Below are 22,549 nucleotides of genomic sequence, written 5' to 3' on the forward strand. Positions count from 1 at the left end.
TTAACTTGGCTTCAAAACCAAATACTCCCCCCACCATGTACACTGCCTCTGAGAGTTGGATAAGGAAGGACTAATTTTTAACATCTTGTCTGGGTTGCTCTGTGATGCCTCTTGGTATGAAGGAGGAGAAATCTGGCCCTCCATTTGGGTTTCACTGGGAGAAATGTGGACTATAAAAGTAGTAAGTAAATAAATGTAAATGTTAACTGAAGAAAATGCAACCAACTGAAATGAATACTTCTATCTATCCTTCAGCCCTGACCTGGATGGCCCAGGCTATCCTGATCTTGTCAGATCTTGGAAGCTAAATAGGGTCAGGCCTAGTTAGTTCTTGGATGGAAGTCCCACCCCCGCCAGTCTAGGGTTGCTACACGGAGGCAGGCAATAGCAAACCACCTCTGTTTGTCTCTTGCCTTGAAAACACTATATGGTCACCCTAAATTTGCTGCAATTTGACAGCACTTTCCACCACCATATACTCTTCAAACTTTCTTGACAGCCTGCAGTGGATTCAGGTACATGCAACAGAAAGGATCATGACTCCTCATCATCACGACTCCATTTCAAACCCTGCAGCAAGAAGACAATCAAGGGCACGTCAACCACACACCTGAGGAAAGTAGCTTACGACAACAGTCTGAGAATCCAAAGAGAACAGCTAAGTGCAAGGGGAACATGTCATGGATCCCACGCCTGGAAAAATAATATGAGAAATAAATGTAACCGGAACACACACACAGGGCACATAATAACAGTGTAGTAAACATGGTTGTAAACACCCTGTGTAGCAAACACTTAGGTAACTTTGTGCACCAGCTACCACACTGTTCCTCTTTTGGGCAGGCATTCAAGGTTTGCATGCTTTTCACTGGGAATGAATCACATCCACATTATTATCCCCTAGTTCACAATTGCTACTATAGGTTACTCACTATTCCACATAAGCGTGCATGGAAAAACTGCAAAGTATCACAACCCCTTTCTACCACTCCTCAGCCTCACTGCCGTTATGTGTACAAGAGAGCAACTGTGTTACATGTAAACCAACCCATTATACACCCCCAATGTCAAATTTCCTCCCAACAGACACCACCTTTCCTCACCTTGCAGTATCAGCACCATTCGTCATCAAAGTACTAATTAGCAGCTCATGGCCATATCTAGCAGCAACATGGAGGGGGGTATTGCCATATTTGTCAGCGCAGTCAATCTCACTGCCTAGAAAGCAAAATCCATAAGCAACTTTGATTTTTCAAAATGATCAGAAACATGTCTTGGTCGGACAGGGAGAAGAATGGAAGAAACTAGCTAGCTACAGTAAGGGCTGGGACCCAAATGTCCCCATTCATAAATTCGGTAGGCTTTAGATAAGTCGCTTGTCTTTGAGCTGAGCCTACTGGAGCAGAATTAACAGTCGGCATACTGATGCTCCTGTACTTCAGGCACCCAATGCTTTGAAATAAATGGGATTGTGAAAGGCTGGAGCCTGTACAGCATGCTGCAGGCATATGGCAAGAACACAACAAGCTGACTTCCTTCCCACTCTGATTAGTTAAATCCATGGAAAGGTAGGACCAGAAGCTGTCTAGGCTGTGTTGCTCTAAGCCAGCAATGATGGATGAAGAAAACCTGTCACTGCAGAGCAGACAGAATTCAGATCCAGAGGGATAAGTGTTTCTTCTGCCAGAAAGGACAAGTTCAGAAAAAAATGTGCCTGGTCCTGCTTATGGAGCAAGAGGGAACAATAAATCCTTTATTGGAATAGCTCCCCCCCACCCCGCTCCACTGATGAAGAACAATGAAGAGCAATTTTTAATTTGTTTTTTTTTCCAATGAATATTGCGACTGCTTTTTCTTTTAATTTAAAAATTGCTGTGAGATTTTGTTTTTAAAGCAGGACTTTGCATTATGAAAGATTTTGTTTAAAATATACAAGAGTTAACAGATGTAAACATCTGACAGTTCACAAGACTACATATTAAATGTATGCCTGCCCAAACAAAATCACTCCATGGGCTAAAAACAAAGAACTGCAAAGTAAAACAGAGGAAGAAAGGAACATTGTAAGGTATCAAGCATAGTAACACTGGCTCCACTTACCATTTTGTATGAGAATCTGAGAGCGTGTAAACCGTCCATGAATGGCAGCCATGTGCAAAGGACTCTTCCCTTCTTTACTCTGCAAAGATCAAGGCAAATTAGAAAGTGAACATTATCGTCTCATCTAGAATATGAATTTGCCTCCAATCCACCACCCCCACTAGCATTTTAAAATATTTTTTAATTTCCACCATCTTTATTTGAAGCCTGTCTGTTCACAGCTTTACCGGTCATACCTGAAAGTTCACATCAGCTCCATTGTTGACGAGAAGTTCCAGGCACAGGGCCCCATTGGTAGAGACAGCAGCAAAGTGCAAGGGGGTAAAGCCCTTCTCATTGGGCTGATTGACGTTGGCGCCACAGTTGACCAGTTCATTGGCCACAGCATCCTGGCCCATGTAACAGGCAATGTGAAGTGCAGTGTTGCCAAAAGAATTTGGTTCATCAATCTAGAAGAACAAACATGTGAGTGTGCCACATCTGGTGCTGTGCTGAGTTTTTGGCCAGGAACAGCGTCTCCTGTGCTGTTCTGGCCTGTGATTATAGATTCTCTAGTAAGTGCTGTCACTGTATAACCCAACCGCTCACATGGACATCTGTCATCTCCCTAGCAAATGCACACACACACACACCTCTCTCTCACACACACACTTTTAAATAAGTTTAATTTTCCCAGCCAGCAGCTGTGTTGCCCACAAAAGAATTTCAGGGCTTGAAAAAGTGCCACAAATAAGTTGGGGCATACAGAGGATGGGGGAGAGAATGCAACTCTCCGTGATAACTAAAAACTATACAAATTCATCCCACTTTAAGAGAAAACAAATAACCTGCCATTACCAAGAAATATACAACAGATCTCTTAACCATACACCCTCTTCGACCAGTTCTGTCTCATGCCGTTTCCTAAAACTTTAAATGGGTGCCTTACTTCTGCCATCACAGATAGGAAGAGAATTCAAAGTTGCATGTAGAGCTTGATAAAGTCACATAAGCAAAACCAAGCTCTATTTCTACAGGTAGCTTCCACATATATAATTAACAAAACGAAGGTTCACAATATATTGTTGAAATGCATGGAAATCACCATATCCAAAGAACCTGGCTTCGCCGCTACTGCAGAAATAAGCAACGAGGAACATAGTTTTACACCTCAGCTTTCAATACAAGGGGCAAGTAACATTTATATCCTTCCCCCATCCTTCCAACCAATCAGAAGCTATTCAGTTTCCAAGGTCTGTGCAGCTCATGGTTATTGCTTTGTTTTGATTTTAAGATCAGGGAAGAATTTAGCATTTTGTGTGTTGGAAGGATTCTAATTACCGTATATACTCGTGTATAAGCCGACCCGCGTATAAGCCGAGGTGCCTAATTTCACTCCCAAAATGGGGAAAAATTAGGCACCCGCGTATAAGCCAAGGGTCGGCTTATACAATGCCCCTGCCCCAGGTTGCCCGCCCGGCCGGCGGGGGGGGGGCGGCGGCCGTGGGGCCCACCTGCACGCAGGAAGGCCCCGCTGGCCGCTCCCAGGCCGCAGAAAAGGTGCGCGGGCCACCGCTGGCAGTGGTAAGTTCCCCTTCCCTCCCCCCTCCCTCCCTTCCCGTATTGACCCGCGTATAAGCTTTTTTCAGCCCTTTTTTTGGGCTGAAAAACTCGGCTTATGCGCGAGTATATACGGTAACCCAGTTTCTCCACACCAAGCAACAGATGCTATCTCAGCATTCCCAGTGAAATCCCATTTCAAAGAAGCCTTTTTTATTCTCAGGCTTTTAGTAACTCTGAAGTTATCTAAGTATTAACACATAAAAGTCACTTTGCTTGTGGGATTATTCCTTCAAGTGGACACCAAGTACTTTCCAAAGATACATAGCATCTGGAGTGAGCCTAACATAATATCCAAGTGGGCCATGCACAAGACTAACTTCATTCCTTCAATATGGAATCTAGCAACTTTGTGTGGAAATGATGAGACTTGAAATACCCGGAAGTGCAGAGAACTAAATTTGCAAGACACCCAATAAAACAGAGACTTGGGCCACGCATATGTAAATCAATGTAATCCCTGCCTTCTGGACAAATATACGTTCAGAAGTTCAAAATTCCAAAACGTGTAGGAGGGGCATGGCTCCTACAACATCCCATGGAAAGAACCTGGTCACAGCCACTGCTTTTTATGGCATTTTCAAAGTTCCCTCTCACATCAACAATATTCTGCAAACATGCAATTGTGGGTATGATACCAGCTGCATCCCTATCCAGCCCCACAAAGCAGATCTACTGAGCTATGTCCTAAACGCATATATAGTGCAGTTCAGTGTCTATGACGATTATGAAGGTGTCCATAACAAAGCAGCTTCACAAGTTTCCAGATGCTAATTTTTGTAAGAGAACCCCCTTCTGCTAATCTACCTATACACATTTACAAGGCACAGGACTGCAGATGCCTTAAATGACAGGTGTTACTGTCATTTTGTTACTTGTGTGTGTGGTTAGCCACACCACAGTGTCCACTGAACTGGTGCTAGCACAAGACTTGCCTCAACTCCAAGCCTCAGCAGGTGTTTCACAACTTCAATCTGGCCGCTGGCTGCTGCCGTATGCAGCAGCGTGTAACCCTTTTTGTCCTTGCACGTGACATCTGCTCCTCGAGCCACAAGCAGCTTCAAAACTTCCAAATGCCCTGGGAGGAAACAGTATACAGACACATAAAGAAAGCAAAGGGAAGAGAACTGCTGATTCTTATCTAGCTCTGCTTCCTCTTTCTGTTGCAACAGCAGATGGATTCTCTTTAAATCATGCCATTCTACAACTGAAAGTCATCTCAAAAGGTTGTCAAGTGAACTGATGCCAGATTAATGATTACATGGTGATGTGTCTGATTTGTCATGCTGCCAAGATAAATATCTTTGTCAATCATACTGCTATACACAGGGGTGATGGAGAAAATCATTCAGAAAGCAGATATTCAGATTTTGGATGCTGAGGTCTCTTGGGGCTGAGACAGGAGACTGAGGAGACCAGTGTACTGTGAACTCACTTCTTCTAGCACTTCTTCTATTTTGACCACATTCCTCCAACTATTTTGACCAGATTCGCAAATCCCTGTTCCACAATACTTGTGCGAGAAACCAAAGGCTGAACTTGGCCAGACACACTGGGAGCAAGTGGAGTTGCCAGCACCTCTGAGTTTTGCCATTCCTGGCTGGCAGCTGCATGGATCTGGGCAGTGATGAAGAGCATAAGCTTTCTCCCATTCGACGGCAGCTGAGGGAATGCTGCCAATACCTCAGGGGTTCACTTCATTGGCTTGGACAGAGAACCAACACTGTGTGCAGTGCAAAATGGTCTGGTATGCCACTGTTTAGCATGCATGCCAGGGGCTGTCCAAAGCAATTACAAATCAGAAACTAAGGATAGCACCAAAATCAGAGGCAGGTGCAAGGCAAGCAAAATCCAATTAAAGCAGACATCTTTGTGGAAGCAAGATGTGAGTGCACTGTAAATTATACAGGTAAGGAAAAAAGAATACATACTAGATAATAAAAAGCACTTTTGGAAAGGAAGGTGATATTTCTGCACTGGAAAAATTCCTAAAAGAGGGATTTAAGTAACTGGACCACCTACCGGCGCTTAAAGAAATAAACATATATATCACTCACTTTAACAATAGGGCTTGTCCAGACGTGGAGAAACTCACTCTCCGCTAAACTAGATTTCATGCAGGAGATGTATGAATCTTGTGTGAAATATGTCACACTTGCCTATTTGTAGCATGTAATACCTGTGTTTGGTTGTTACAACAATTGGCAGCTGCCTGTTATTTGTGGTAAACCACACACATAAGTAACACAATTTTCTTTTTTAAAAAGTGGTGGCCTTGTAGGAAACGTTGCATTCTTTAATCAATACAAATCTATTTGAAGTAACATCAATAAAATGGATTGCTACTTAAGAACATATGAAATTACTTTACAGTGGGTCAGACTGTGGGTTTATCTAGCACAGTGGTCTCGCCTGATAGGTGGCTTCCCAAGGTCTCAGGAAGACAAGAACTTAGAGTACATCCTTGTAAGGGTACCACTCAGCTATGGTCCCTAAAGGGAAATGCTTCCATTAGTGGGGAAGAAAAATATCTTTTTTTAAAAATCCCCCAATTTTAAAATTGTGTGAAACTGTTGGAATCCAGATATTTCCAACAGAAACTTTATGGGATTTGTAGTCTATAAAAACCAACTCTTCTTCTTCCCCCTCCCTCACCCAATCTAAAATTCACCAGAAGTTCTACTTTCCAGATCAGGAGAGGGAAATGGGCCAATAAAAGGACTTGGGAGAAAAGTGTGGGGATTAGCCATGGCTGCCTTGCCTCCCACTCAGATTGCAAAGTGGCAGCCTAAGGCAGGAGTGAAGTTTAAACTAAGGGTTCTTCTGCCTCACTACAGTGCATACCAATCCTCAGGCGTTTAAAATTCTTTGCCAAGTACTTTTTTCAGAGTATTTGGTACCTCCTTACCAGAATACTGTTATATGAACACTGCAACCACATGTAAGAGTCCTCATAGAAGGGAAAAAAACTTACCAAGAAAGGCTGCCCAATGTATAGGCTGTCTCTCCTTCTTATCACATGTGCTCAGATTGGCCCCTTTATTTAAAAGCAGGTTTATCATCTAGAAAGAGGTGGAGAAGTAGGACCAGAAAGTAAAGCCAAATGTTACACCATAACCAAACATGAGCCTCAGTTTACGTCATACTACTAGAATCAGCACTTTTCTCCTTGGGATGCAATAATTCAGGCTATTTGTGTTCATCCAGAAATACAAAAATCAAACAGAAGTAGCTTGAAGGGAAAGCTCTGGATCCATCCTAAAGGCTATTCTTACTACAAAAGAGGAACCTGCTCTTTACTGTGGCAGGTTTTATTTCTCATCAAGCCTATCTCTGTGCAAGGCAAAGAAAAACAAACATTTATGCAATTTTTCCTGACAATCAGACAGGAACCAAAGGATTGGAATCTTGATCTTAAAATCCACCCTTCCAAGTTCTGTGGCTGGAATGAAGTATGTAGATTCTGCCATTTTGCAAACAGGCTTATTTAGCATTCTTTAGTTGCCCAATGTCTGCAGCTTCTGGAACAAAATTCTGAAATTTTTATTATAACTTTCTTTATAAAGGGGCTGCAGAAAAGGCTGGTATGTGGACAGCGCACATGTGGGGGGGGGGGGTGCAGCAAAAAGGTGGTAGAGACACAGCACTGAACACATACATGGTCAAATCTCTCCTTCAAATATCCACACACACAAACACTCCCCCGCCCAAGTTTCTGAAAGAAAAAGCCATCCAGGTTTTGTCACACATATGTCTATAACAGTGATGGCGAACCTTTTAGAGACCGAGTGCCCAAACTGCAACCAAAAACCCACTTATTTATCGCCGAGTGCCAATGCGGCAATTTAACCTGAATGCCACCCCCAGAGGGGGCCCAGAGGGAGAGGCTAAGGTTGCCAAGTTCCTCTTCATCATGAGTGGGAGGTTTTGGGGTGGCGCCTGAGGAGGGCGGGGTTTGGGGAAGGACTTCAGTGCCATAGAGTCCAATTGCCAAAGTGGCAATTGTTTCCAGGGGAACTGATCTCTATTGGTTGGAGATCACCTGTAATAGCAGATCTCCAGCTAGTACCGGGAGATTGGCAACTAGTTCCTTAGTGTTTTCTCTCTACATATCAAGACAAATGGAAAGGTGTTTGGAGGATAGCTTGTGGGCACTTCAAAGGTGGAATAGGACTGCACGCCCCTCCGCCCGCACAGACCCAGAGGGTGCCGGAGAAGCCGCTGGAGGGAAAGAAGGAAGGAAGGAAGGAAGGAAAGAAGGGAAGGGAGGGGGAAAGGGAAGGAAGGGAGGGAGAGAAAGAAAGAAAAAGAGAGAGAAAGGGAGAAAGAAATGGAGCAAGGGAGAGAAAGAAAAGGACAGAGGGAGACAGAAAAAGAAAGAGGCCATTTATGCATGGGAGGTTTTGCCTTGGATTTGCCACTCGGTGGGGCGCGGTGGCAGGCTTGTGAGAGGCGAGCAGGGTGGGGCAGAGGGCGCCTCCTTCGCACCCACCGACCAGCCATGCCCCTCCGCCCGCACAGGCCCAGAGGGCGCCGGAGAAGCCACCGGCCATGCCGAGTGTGAGCGCTCGGCTTCTGTTCCCCGCTCTCCCACCCGCCTGGCCAGCCGCGCACGCTCCAGTGGCGGCAATGGCGGCAGCTTCTGTGGGAGAGTCCGGGGGCCACTGCCAATGATGTCGGAGGTTCCCCACCCCTGGGCTACAGCCTCCCCCATCCGGGGCGGGGCAGAGCCAGAAAGGCCAGCGGCTTGGAGGAACCATGCGTGCCGGCAGAAAGGGCTACGCGTGCCGGAAGTGGCACCCGTGCCATAGGTTCGCCAACACGGGTCTATAATGTAACATACAGCTCTAAGATAACATGGTTTTCATGCTAGGTTACCTCCCTTCACAGCTCATCCTCATTTCACAGAGGAGGAAATGCATTCTCAAAGACAAATACTCCCTTACCTCGATGTGCCCGCTGTGTACGGCATGGTGCAATGCCGTGCGGCCAGTGCGGTCTGCCACGTTAACACTACTGAGTAGGGGAATGATGGCCTCAGCACACTTGGTGGCTCTGTTGGCAGCAGCAACATGCAGTGGTGTTTGCCAATACTTGTCACGAGCGTTGACATCTGCCGAGTGCTTTAGGAGGAGGTTAAGTGCCTTCTGCCAGGGATAAGAACACAGGCACAGCTTTTAAGTCTGGCTGAGCAGGACAGAAGGAGGGAACATTAGAGGAATAATAAAGCACTATGAGTGAGGACAGGACTGTGCTATGGGAAAGAACAGAGATTTTTAAACAGTCTAATTACCTGCAGCGCTTGGAGAGAAGGAAGTGTGTGAACAGACTGCTGGACTTGATGGGCCTTGGTCTGATCCAGCAGGGCTTTTCTTATGTTCTTATGAAGTACGCTAGGAGCAAAGCTCCAGAAACACTAGAAGGGCTAAACTTTAGCAAGGTAAGAGGTAACATTGCATAGTAATCTAGCAGCATTGGAAGAGGACAGCCAGGAGCCTCTTGAAGACTGGCAGAGGCAGGACTGAGTTAATGGAAATCTCCAATGCCTCAATGTCACTTCAGGCTACATCACTGAGTCACAGGATGCTCAAAAGATTCACTTGAAACTTTGTGGTAAAAACCATAGACTTTTGGGTAAATCCTAGAACGTCCCACAACACCACTTCCGGTTACATAGCTTGAAGTAGCATCATGGCTGGGAGGCACATATCTATTTAAAGCCTCCCCCCGCCAGCCCTGCCGGGACTCCTGGCAGGGCTGGCGGGGGGCTGGCAAGACCAGACCCCCCCAAACCCCCCCTTCCAGCCCTGCCGGGTGTCCCGGCAGGGCTGGGGGGGGGCTTTAAATAGATCTGTGCCTCCCAGCTGGGAGGCGCAGATCTATTTAAAGGGCCTGCCGCGCGCCTCCAGGGAAGCTCCCTGGAGGCCGGGGGGGGGCGGGGAAACAGATCTGCGCCTTCCAGCTGGAAGGCACAGATCTGTTTAAAGGGGCCAAATTCACCAAATTTATTCGGGAACACCCCGAACTCGGCGAATTCGGCTCCCCGGTTTTCCCCCTTTTTTGAGTTTGGTTCGTCCGAACCGAAAAACCGCCGAATTGCGGGAAATTCGGCTGTTTTTCGGTTCGGACCGAACCGAATCAACAGCCCTAGTCTGTATACCAGCTAAAAAGATTAACAACATGAAAAGGTATCCTCTTGCCCAAATTTCCCAGGTACCATGCATGCTGGACTCATAATATCAGTATGTCAGGTTGAAGCTTCAAAACGTGGAAAGCTAGAAGAATACTGGAGATTACAAGGAACCAGGGAGAGGTAGCAACAATCTGGGGTGTCACAGCCTAAGATGATGAAGAAGTACCCAAGAACTTCCTAACACATGGCAGCAGGCTCAATTTCAGAAATACAGGTTATGCTGCTCATGTAAAGCTTGACAAAACTCACTTCCAAGCTCCAGTCAGCCTGTAAGCAAAGGAAAACTGCTTTTTTATCACTGATGGGCTCTCTGGGCTCTCTACAGTGGGCTCTCTACACTGATGAGCCATGTGATCTTGTGAATAATGCTCTTCAGTAACTCCTGAGGTTGGCAGGAGGCAAATGTAGGCTCACTGGCCTACATTTTGACACTGCTTCCCCTTTTGTTAGCATAAGATAATATCCTACAACTCACTCTACGTTACAAGCATGAGCCCCTTTACAAGCCCCTCCCAAGCCAGCCATCAATAAAGAAAAATGCTGATGCCTTTTTAAAGCAGAGAGCTGAATTAATTGAGCCAGCTTTTAAGTACTGCTTCTCAGCTGTTGGAAATGGCCTGAAGCTGTGAGGCCAGAAAGTTAACTGACTCTGGTGAGGAAGAACGGAAACTTTTCTAGCAGGACACTCTCTGGGGAGGTCAATCTCAGCACAATTAATGACCTAAACTTACTCCACAATCTTTACATGTGTGCAACCTGATGCTTTACAGGGAAGGCAAGTAAGATCTTACAACAGCACCCTTAACATCCAGACTTCTGCTATTATCCATTTACGTATTTTATCCTACTAACTGCAATGCAATCATCTTGCTCACTGAACTCAGGTGCAAGGTTGTACTCAATGAAAGGGAAGGAATGTTCTACAGTTCTTTGTCAACAACACTGTACTAGAGAAGACGATAATTTACTGAGTCTTTGCTGGGCACATGTGTGTGGGGGTATTATACCAATTAGAGGGGTTTCCATTTATTTGGGGGGGGAAATGAGCCTTGCGAGAGGTTGGCGCTCAGAACCTTTGAATCTGTTTTTATGGGGATGAGCACACCAGTGGAAATACTCTCAACAAAGAAGCATTGTATAAATGTTTAGGGTTTTATTTTAAAAATACTCAAATTGTATACACACTCACAGCAAAACACATGGAACCCGATACATTAAAGAAGTAGGAAATAAAAGGAAGGAGGGGTGGACATAAGGATGTGAGGTTCCCAGGGGTAAATATATTTACCAATCAGACGAGAGATGTCCAAAGATGGCAGCTGTGTGAAGTGAGGAACAACCAGCATTTCTCAGGAGGAAGCAAGAGAAGCTGGTCTGACAGCATGGGGTGCTTGTTTTGGATCCAGAAAAATTGACACACTTTGCCATTGTGAGAGGGGAGATGCTTATACCCGAAATGTATCCTGAGGCATTATGACCTCACCAGCAAGCAAACATTGCCAGGGGACAAAGGCTTGATTAATCCTTGATTAACTGTTTTAGTATGAAAGAACAAGCGGTAGAGGCCAGTGAAGAAAAATACCTAGATTTGCTTGATTAAGTACCAGTATAGATTTTTAGATATGAGATTTCAGGAATTCTCCCAGGAAGGGGAAGAGATGACAGTTTAGGTAGTTTTGCAAGTATGGTGTAGCTAGAAGGTGATTTAGATATGCAGAACAGGCTAGTTAGTATTGGAAGAACAGGTCCTGATTGTAGACAGGATTAGGTTATTCGCTATTGGAGTGCTAAGGGTCTGCTCCGGGTGCTTCATTATCTATGTGAGGATTGCTGGGTTTTTCTCATTGTCTTGTAATCTGTTTCACCTTGGAGGCCAGGGAAAATGCAAACTGACCGATCTGTCTGACAGCAACCAAAGCCTTTTGACAGGTCCGAAAATGGTTTCTGAGAGCCCTGGAAACTTTGGTTCATTTAGAGGAAGTAGTGCCTTGCTCTTTGCTGTTAGCTTTGGTCCCATATACCCTTATGATATACTAGGGGGCTGAGACAGATAGGGGGCCTAACGGGGAGGGGGCTTGCTCTTTTACAAACAGGATTAGAACAGGTTGCTTATCTGTAACTGGTGTTTGTCAAGAGATCATGCTGAAAAGATTTAAGCATGTGCAGAATCAGTTTGGAGAAGCTTTCAAACCACATGCATACTCAAGAGAGGGCAGAGCCATGCTTCCTCCTCAGTTCTTCTTTCCAAGACACAGAAGAAAAATCAAGCACTGTTGCCAAGGTGACTGCGTGGACGATACTAAAAGAACACCAGTTACAGGTAAGCAACTTGTTCTCCTTCATGGTCTCTGTGCATCACACTCATGAGATAAGACTAGCAAGCTGACCTGCTTAGAGGTAGAAACAGGCATGCCTGGAACAAGGTGTTCAGCACTGCTCAACCAAAGGTCGCTTCTCTTCATGCTCCAGTATCTAAGGCATAGTGGCATATGAAGGCAGACGAGGTTGCTGCTGTGCAGACACCTGAAATGGGTATGGGTATATCTTACACAAAGGCCTAAAAGCTTGCCATGGTTGAGTAGTCAGAAAGATGCTCTGGCAGTGGATTATTTGCCAGCTGGTAGAGAGAGAGATGCCAGAAGATGTCCACTTGCATATGGGAGACTTTGAATCCTCTGTGATTGCCACCATGACAGATCAACAGGTGACAATCTTTAAGAAAAGTCACTGTTCAGCTCAAGTAAGAGCCCAGCAGACACGGAGGGAATGCAGTGCTCTTTCAGCTTCTGCAGAGGAATTTTTTTAAGATGACAGGTAAAACTAAATATTGGTTAAGATGGAAAGCGCCAAGTACCTTGGGAAAAAAGACAGGATCAGGATGTAAGCTCACCTTGTCCAGATGAAACTGGAGGCAAGGTAGCCAAACAGCACAGAGTTCACTTATGTGACAGAAGTTATAGCTACCTTTACTGCCTTTAACAATAGCAAATGGAGCTTACAGGAAGGCATAGGTTTAAAGGGGCATTTCATTAAATGTGGCACATCCAGCTGAAGGTACCAGAGAGGAAGAGTTTTTGGAAGTGGATGATAAAGTCTCAATAAGCCTTTGGAAAACTGTTGAGAATAAGCAGAAGAACCTGCAAAGTGCAAGTGCAATGAGGCTACTGTGAAACTTTGGCCACACAAGGCTTGTAGGAACTCCAAAATTGAGTGAACTGGACAGTTGAAAGGGTCCAGATAAGAGGCAGGAGCATAAAAATAGAAGAATTTCCACTCTTGAGAAATAAGAATGTACCAGTAAGAGTTTCCTGTAAATCCGGAGGATTGCAGTAGAGTAATGGTTAGGTGGATTCTCTCTGTGGTGAATCTCAGTTTGGTGACATCCAACTGAAGTACCCCAGTCCTGAGATAAGAGATTCCTACATTCTGGCCATATGCAAAAGCTTTTTTGAATGCTTCAGAAATGAAGCTACTTTCAGGGTGAAGCTATTTTTGAGTCTAACAAGGGGGGAGTGTAAGAGAGATGGACATTCAAAATTAGACAAATCCTTGTCCAACCCCAAGGGGGGTGAAATGATCCGTTTCGGGACCACGTGTGGGCACGGGTTGCTCAGGTGTGTGTCTTGTTGCCAGCTGATAAGCTTCCATTGGAACCAAAGTGTTGGTCAAGATATCTCAGATCAGAGGATTGAACTAATGTGTCTGGGAAGGTGCTTGGTCTTGAGATGGCTTCTGAAGCAGGGGTTGAGCAGAAGGGGATCTTTAGTTCAAGGTGGTGAAGAGGGCTCATGCCATGAAGTGAAGGCTCAGTTTCAAGACAGACAGGTGGAGTGAATGGGATCCAGTGAGTGTGACGCAATCTCAAAGGGGCCTAATGATGGATTCCTGGAAGAGTGTGTGTCCTTCCCCAATATGTAGCAGTGAGTGAACAAAGGCCAGTACATGGAGAAGATGAAGAGATGATCCCAGTGTGTCTCAGACAACCACTTATCCTGCACTTTAAGGTAGTCTTCTGCACCAACCACAACATGCCAGGGAGCAAGGTTATGTGCAACTCTAATAGTAACTCCTCAGCATTTCAAACAAAAGCTCTGTTGTAACATGATGCTTTTTAATCTGCACAGCCAATCACATCTCCAGTGGCCAATCAGAAGCCCTTCTGCACAAAAGCCCTACCTGGTTGCATCCACTTTCTAAACATACTTGACAGTTGCCAGGAAAGATGGCACCATGTTGGGGACCCCATCTTAGAGGTTGGAGCCAACACTGAAAAGTCCTTTTAAGCTCAGTGCTAGAGGTTTCTCCAAGAACATTCTGCATAAGCTCAAATACCACCACAGTGTAATGTGCAGACCACAAAGTAAGATCAGAAATGTGCACAGATTTCAGAAGATTCTGTCCCCAAAGGCCCATGTTTTGGAGAATAAATGCAAAATGAGTTTATTGGCAATGTCTAGTCAGGCATGTACAGAGCCACTTGCCTAGTCACTCGGAGGCATCTCACTGGCCACCGTGGCAAACAGAATGTTGAACAAGAAGGACCTGAATGAGAAGGGCTATTCATTTTCTTAAGAAAAAAATGATTTTCAGGTGACTAGGCAGGGAGGCTTTTCCATTTAGTCCACAAATGTTTAATACAGGATCATGTAGATGGGTAGACTAGCCTATTTGTGGATTCATTTACAACACTGCAAGAAACAATATTCTGGAGCGGAGACTGTCAACAGCCTGTACTTTCAGGTTGAGTCTCTTATTGAAATAAAATGTATTCTAATAAAACAGCCAACCATTAAACACAAATTATATCTAGCAACAACAGAAAGCGAAAATGTTGTTCTGATATTATGCCATCCATGCTACCTGGGCTACAGGGAAACAGTAGTAAATGAGACTCCTGGGATGTATCAAAGCCAGTAATTCTCAAAACCGTGTGTTAGGGCTGTGAAAAATAAAAAAACTTTAAAAGCTGCTGAGAGCCCAGATTGGTCATTGCATTTGTGCATGATCTACTCCTTTAGAATCATTTCCTTCCAATCAGCCTCTGCCAAGAGTAGATTATTCCACAAGTCTTTGCATCAGGTAAGATTAGATCAGAGAATTATTCTTGATCCAGAGGCTACCTGAAGTGTGTCTGTGGGAGTAAATACTCTGTGCCTGCCTCTTTGCAAACATGAACACAACGGGAAGACATTCTTTCTGGGTGCAAAACTGAAACGTGCCTCTTGTTTTAATCAAAGGAAGTGTGCTGCAGCTATCAGAAGTTTGTGAACCAATGCCTGATGCAACTGAAACCCAATCAATAAAACTTGCAGAGGTATGATAAAGCTCCTGGAGCTGATAAACATCACATGCAGTCTCTGCTGACATACTGCAATGACTATATTCAGATATAATCTTGTGTGCAGATCGTCACAACACTCTTGTGTGCAGATCATCACAACATTGTTAATACAACTGCTCAAACTTATTGGCTTTCAGTATGACTCAGGGTAGATACCATGAAAATGAGAAGGTTAATGAAGTGGCTTAAAGGGCGGCTTAGCTCAGTCCAGCAGTGGGCATGACTTTGTCACTTCAACAGGGAGAATGCCAATGGATCAGTACATACCTCATTGCGAGAAGCTGCAGCACGGTGTAACGGGGTTAGCCAAAGGGTATCCTTTGCATTAACATTAGCACCTGCCCCCCCCCAAAAAAAAGAAGGAAAAAAGGGGGGAGTTATGATTCCACATAGGACACTAGCTGATAGAGGCAAGTAAATGTTTCTCCAAGTTTTGAGAAGAGCATTCAACATTTGGAGGGTTACTACTAAACACATTCTATTTCATGATCTTGTTAAAAATTGAGTAGCAAGGCATTTCTTCCTCCTTCCTCCCGCTCATTAGGATCCTGTTACCATCGCAATGATGGTAACTGAAAAGAAAATCTGATTCACAGGATTAGTTCTTAAGCAACCTTCCTCAAGTCTTCCAAACACACTAGTGTATTTAGCAAAATGATAGGAGCTTGAGGATCAGTTTAAAATTTTACGAAGGGAGGGTTCTGTTCTCAGAGTTCTATTCACCCTCCCCAGCAGGTATAACTACAATTAAACTACAGTTAAACTACTCATTGTGACAGAATTCATCCATCTTTTTAAAAAAGGAAAAAAATTATTTGGGACAGAATGAAGTGTTTTCAAAAACTATAAGCCCTTACTACCTATCTTCTGCCATGGCCATTATTTTGGGGAAATTCAGAACATATTCAATGAGAACCATCTGCCCTGGCTTCACAGTCCAGAAAGCAGACTCTGCCCTGCATCCCACACAGAAAGAGTTAGCTTTAAATAAATGCAACCAGAACAGTTCCCCAAATCTCCAGGATCATGACTAGCAATAATAATTATTACTTGCAGCAATCTGCTAACAATAGCATTTTTAATTTAGAAAGGGCTAAAACATTTTATGGTGTCTCATTTACTTCTTGCAACCATTCTAATCATAGTTATAACTCCTCTTTTAAAAAATTTCAAACCCAGGATGAGGAATAGTGACTTTCCAAAGGATAATGCCAAACAGGGATTTGAGTTCAGATCTGGCAGATTTAAACCCAATGCTCTCTAGCTATAGGGACTAAGTGGCCGCTTACAGCATTACTCATGTCTGAAATATAATGCTTTCTCAACTCCAGCTACTCCTGACAATTTGGCCCTCTTTATACAAGCCTGAGCCAGATAGCCACCAGTTCCTTCAGGAAAGGATATACAAACTCTGCAGGACATGGTGCACTGTAATGGCTCTTCCTGAGCTGGGCTGTTCCCTGAATCCCAAGCTGAAGGCGACTGCTGTTTTCCCCACAGATTATTTTCTTCATTATGGAGAACATTTGCCCTCTAAAGCTACCCTCCATAACATGAACGTCTTCTGCTTTCAAATCATATGAGACTGTTTTCCAGTTAGAATGTGCACATCTATATTTCTTACCTGATAGTATTAGGAGTTCAACAATTGAAGATTCTCCCAAGTATGCTGCTGCATGCAAAGGGGTTCGTCTTTCTTGGTCCTGATTTTAAACAAAATGATGCTGTCATTAGAAGATGACCAAATAGAATATAGTATCCATGTCCTTCACTGCCTAGGTCTTCTCGCCTCATGAAAACACCATCTTGCTGTGCTTAGATCTGCTGCGAAATCTTTGGGCTTATCTACCTAAATATTTATTGGAGCTCACAGTTTGCAGGGGTCAAAAATGTACCCAGACATAAATGAGAATTTTAATGCTGGTGTGTCGTCAGCCCCAACATCCAAATTCTTTTGCCTCAAAGCAGTAATATTTGCTTGTAGAAGCAGTTGGTGCCACAACATTCACCTTTTAGAGGCGTGGATTAAAATCAATATTTTTGTAATTTAAAATATTTTATTTAAATCATCTTTTTTGTTTCAACTGTAATAGATTTTCTGGTGAAAATGAAATTGATACTTAATGTAAATTTATAATCTCTTAAACAAAATAGCAAAATAAAAAGTGCAGGGAAAACTCTGTTAGATATCCCACCGTACAACAGTTTGTGTATTTTTATTATGACTTAATACTTGGGGTCAAGGACTAGCAAGTCACCACAGGTATTGCTCACTGATAAATTTTCTCTTTTCCGAAGTCTATGAATCTCAAAGTACAAGTTCAGAATAAAAAGCCACGGATCTTTTAGACACTGATCCTGATTAGAACAAAAACCCTTAACCTGTGCTATCATTTTAAAAGTCTAACATTTACTGGGATAGAGAAGGCTATAAACCCAATAAAAAGGGATGGCTAATTTTGATGATGTTCAGTTGCTATGACAGTTATTGTGTAAGGTGATGGAATAACAAACTCCTGAGTGGTATATAATGTATAACTGAACATCAACATTTATTGTAAGTTCTCAGAGATCGCCGATATTGATTGTTGATGGACTGGTGTGGAATGCTGATGAGAGTTTGGCTATCTGGCTGGTGTACCAACTGCCTAGCACACCAGCAGTTACCCGGTCAAGTCTGCTGGAGGCGGTGTTGGGGTGGGCCTTGGAGTTCCCTAGGCTGATAGTTCTGGGGGGACTTCAACATCAATGCTGATGTGGCTGCTTCCTCATAGGCTTTGGACCTGGTGTCTTCCAAGGTGACTCTGGGACTCTCACAAATGGTTTCAGGATTTGATTTTTGGCATGGGGATGGATATGGGTCTGGTCTCTACTGACAGAGTGCTGTGGACAGACCACTTTGCCCTGAAGGCCCATCTGGGTATCCCAGCCACTCCCTTCATAGGCGGCGAGCTGATTTATGCTCGCCTGAGGAGTTCTAAAGGATCCAATTGGTTTCCAGAATACTCTGCAGGATCCGATGCCCCCCAGAGACTCGTTGGATGCCCTGGTGGTTGACTAGCATAGATGTCTGTCCGAAGCCATCAAACAATGAGCTCGCTCCCTGACGTCTTTTTCACCCCTGGTCCAAACTAGCCCTGTGGTATACCATGGTGCTATGGAGGATGAAACAGGAGCTTAGACAACTAGAGCCAGTTTGGTGGCATACTGGTGATGAAGCTACAAGAATATCGTATAGGACATTTATGAGATCCTATGAGATGGCGGTGAAGGCTGCTAAAAAGGAATTTTATGCAATCTCCATCACATCTGCTAGCTCACACCCAGCGCAATTATTTAGGGTAATTAGATCTTTAACTTCCCTCTCTGAGAGTTCCCAAAAGCTCAGTGATTCAGCCATTAGCTGTGAGGCTTTTTCAAGCTTTTTTGCAGATAAAATCTTGTTGCTCCGCCAGGAACTCCTGGCAAATGTTGATACAGTTAGTGAACTGGAGGCCCCTTGGCCGTCTTCGGGTCCTGTGTTGGACCAGTTCAGTCGGCTCTCCCAGGCCAATGTCGACAGGATCCTGGCAGCTGTGAAGCCTACCGCTTGCCTCTTAGACTTGTGCCCATCATGGCTGGTGAAAGCTGGCAGTGATGGGATTTGGGTCCCTCTGGAAGATATTATCAATCTGTCCTTGAGTTCAGGTACCTGGGGAGGTTGAGGGAGGTAGTGGTAAGGCTGTTCTTGAAAAAAACATCTTTGGCTCCTGCTGATCCAGCCAACTTCTGCCCAGTATCAAATCTTCCATTCCTGGGTAAGGTGGTTAAGATAGCAGCAGCAGAAAAGCTCCAGGGTTTCCTGAGGACACATCGGCCCTGGGCCAATTCCAGTCTGGCTTTCGGCCTGGCTACAGGATGGAGACAGTACTGGTTGCCCTCACAGATGATCTCTGGAGACAGCTGGATCAAGATGGTTTGGTGCTGCTGGTATTTCTTGATCTAACAGCAGTGTTTGATGTGGTTGATTATGATCTATTGACCCACTGCCTCACCGATGTTGATATATGTGGGGCAGCCTTGAAGTGGCTGATCTCATTCCTCCAAGATCAGGGACAGGGGGTGGAGCAGGGGGAGAGGAAATCACTATAATGCCTGTTGGTATGTGGTATTCCTATCTGAGAACAAGCTACAGTTCTCCCAGGAAATGAGCGAGAAAATAACTGAACACTTGAAAGGGCTAAAATCATCTTTCGAGAAGTACTTCTCAAAATCTGGAGAAAAGAACAACTGGCTTGCAAATCCCTTTAAGAATACTTCTGAGCTGCCAGATCAATCAAGGAAAAAGAGAAGCTGATCAAACTTTCGACTGATGCTACTTCAAAAGATGAATTCAAAGAAAAATCCCTTATTAACTTCTGGGCAGACATCAGCAAAGAATATGAACAGCTTTCTGACAAGGTGCTTAAGTTTCTGTTGTCATTTACAAATATGGAGACGGAGAGAACTTTCTCTTCTTATACCTTTATAAAAATAAATACTGTAGTAAGCTGGATGCAGTTCCAGATTTAAGACTGTATCTTACATCAGTTGAATCAAAAAAACTGTGCCTCAAATCAAGCTCAAAGATTGCACTGAACATTTTTGTGTATAAAATATTTGTTGTTTTATAAATATTATTTAAAAACATATTAAAGTTTTCAATTATTAACAAATTAAAAGTAACAAATGTCATGTATTAATGTAATGTAGTTCTTTAATATAATCTGTTATGTATTTACTTGAATTCATTGTATCTTTCAATATAAATCTGTTCACCTTATCATTTAATTGCTTTTTAATCCCATTATTGGGCTATAAATTTGAAATAACAGCAACTATATTAATTAATTGGTAATATGAAGGGTGCAATTTATGGAAATGGGCTGTTAAGGGGTACGCAAATGAAAAAAAGTTGGGAACCACTGGTTTAGAGGACAACAATTAAGAAAGTTATGGCATATTGAACAACCAGGGTTAACAACTCCATTGATTTGGCCAGAGGTAACAGGCAATGTACAGACAGACTTCAAACCCTATCGCAGTAGGTCCTTGTTATATACCACTTGGAAAAAATACAAAATAGCACTTTTAGGAACTTACTTACAGGTAACAAAGATTTTCAGCAACTTAGATCCATAGGATCTTTTTTGAGATGGGAACAGGCGGGTTTAAGTTATTTTATTAATTTTCTGAAGGAGAGGGAAATCTGTCCATGGGAATATTTAAGAGAGGGGTAAAGAATAAAGCTTTGATGGAATATCAATATTAGCAAATCAAAACTTTCTTCAGTCAAGTAGTTAGAAGAGTAAATGTGTTTCAACCTCTGAACAAATTGGAGAATTTATTGCTCCATTCAGAATCTTCTAAAGAATTATTAACAAAATTTTATGGGTTACTGTTAAAGAATCAACTTACAGGAAAAATGGCAGAGGGATTTGATTCTGGAAGTAAAAAATGATAAATGTGAAAAATATTTAGAGATATTTGGAGTACATCAATTAACATACATATTAAGAAAAATGGCCTGTTTAGATGGTATTATACCCCACTGGTAAGATGTTTAATAATACTTCAGACCATTGTTGGAGATGCCATCAAGCAAAAGGTTCTCAGCATCATATTTGGTGGACAGGTCCTATCACAAAATAGGCAACAGTTATCAAATCTTCTGGTGGGGATTAAAGGACAGTTTTCAGAATTTCTGAAATATGTTCTTCAGATAGCAAAATGCAATGTGCTTAAATCTTGCCGTTTGGATACAGTATTCTACACGATCCATAGCCCCAATCAAAAATCAATATTATCATATCTGTCTATAATACCACTTAGAACTGTGCAAAACAGGCACAACAGAATTATTCATGACCATTATCATTGGCATGCCCTAACACTTAATAGATATCACATCACACAGTACAGAAGTGAGCAAGACCCAGTTGGCACATTCATCTTAGCATGAGCAGATAACATCTTTTTGGGCGGGACTGTGAAGTCACAGCTGACTTATGGTGACCTTTGGTGGCGTTTTCAAGGCAAAAGACATTTGGAGGTGGTTTGCCATTGCCTGCCTCTGCGTCACAACCCTGGAATTCCTTGGAGGTCTCCCATCCAAATACTTGCCATAGTCAAGGCTGAGAGTGTTTGACTGGCCCAAGGTCACCCAGCAAGTTTCCATGGCAGAGCAGGGATTCAAACCTGGGTTTCCCAGATCACAGTCCGACACCTTAACTACTGCACCATGCTGGCTCTCAGATAAAGCATATGAATTGCTAAACAATGTTGGTTATATAGTTCAGACTTAATTCAGCTGCTGAAGTAATTTTGGCCTTCTTTCTATCCATCCACTGTACTACTCATCTGTAGTAGTAACAGACAAATAGCAGACGTGCACCTTTGGAATTAATTCTTGTTTTTCATTCCCTCAGGAATACAATAAAGCTCAAAATCTTGGTTCCTCTTTCACCATCACAGCCAAATCTAACAACAGAGATAATCTTACTCAAGGAGGATGCAACATGCATTTATTTTGCCTTCTCCAGAAGCACACTGCTTGGTTCAGCTCGGCTCCCTTTGCATGGTTGGGTCAGCTAGTTTCATCTGCTCCATTGGCCCTCATATGCTTCTGCTATTTGAATGTGGTAAACTGTGGGTGAGTTGGAGAGGGATTTGTGTCCACCTCTTGAAGCAGAGAATTAGATTAGATAGTCCTGTTGTCTTTCTGAACTGTATGATGTGCTAAGAACAGTTGGAAATTTTGCCTTCTACTTCAACATACTGAGGACTGTGTCTCATCTATCAAAGACCTGCCTTAAAAGAGCTTGTCCTATTAGCCATGCAAAAATTTAACAACAAGCTGACCAATGTAGGCCCCTGGGTTCTAGCAGGAGCACCACCTTTTATTTAAAGCTCCCTTTCCTCCTACTAACATCCTTGTTCCTCACAAAATACAATCATGTCACCATCTTAGCCTTTACTTGTTTGGAAAACAATTCACCTGTTCCTTATATGATCCTTTATCATAATATTATGCATTTTTAAAGGTATATTGCTCTTGCAAATGCAGAATTCCTAAGCACCTTTTCCAAAGAAAGCTTCTCTAAATCCAAATAGTATTAAACATGGGTGTTTAGAACAGAATCCAAAGGACACCTCCATTTAATACTATTACAAGCATTTGGATTTAGAAAGTCTCCTTTTGGAAAAGGTGATTAGTTGCAAGTCAACCTTTTAGCAGAGATCATAGATTGTTAATTACTTTTGTATAAAAATTAGTTACTTATATAAAAATCATTAAC

General features: G+C 43.3%; 1 protein-coding gene across 2 annotated transcripts in view; it reads right to left on the reverse strand.

The window, feature by feature from the left end:
* The window catches only part of ANKRD52 (ankyrin repeat domain 52), a 67,069-nt gene that overhangs the window by 36,549 nt on the left and 7,971 nt on the right, over window positions 1–22,549 (reverse strand). For both annotated transcript variants that reach the window (XM_056851750.1, XM_056851743.1), the window contains exons 3-11: window positions 16,858–16,936; window positions 15,501–15,571; window positions 8,646–8,846; window positions 6,674–6,761; window positions 4,635–4,777; window positions 2,337–2,549; window positions 2,101–2,179; window positions 1,104–1,218; window positions 611–693 (exon numbers count right to left, since the gene is read on the reverse strand). In XM_056851750.1, coding sequence (XP_056707728.1) covers window positions 611–693; window positions 1,104–1,218; window positions 2,101–2,179; window positions 2,337–2,549; window positions 4,635–4,777; window positions 6,674–6,761; window positions 8,646–8,846; window positions 15,501–15,571; window positions 16,858–16,936 — 1,072 coding nt within the window. The remainder of the gene's footprint in view (window positions 1–610; window positions 694–1,103; window positions 1,219–2,100; window positions 2,180–2,336; window positions 2,550–4,634; window positions 4,778–6,673; window positions 6,762–8,645; window positions 8,847–15,500; window positions 15,572–16,857; window positions 16,937–22,549) is intronic.

The sequence above is a fragment of the Euleptes europaea genome, chromosome 1, assembly GCF_029931775.1.
Source record: "Euleptes europaea isolate rEulEur1 chromosome 1, rEulEur1.hap1, whole genome shotgun sequence".
Lineage (NCBI taxonomy): Eukaryota > Metazoa > Chordata > Lepidosauria > Squamata > Sphaerodactylidae > Euleptes > Euleptes europaea.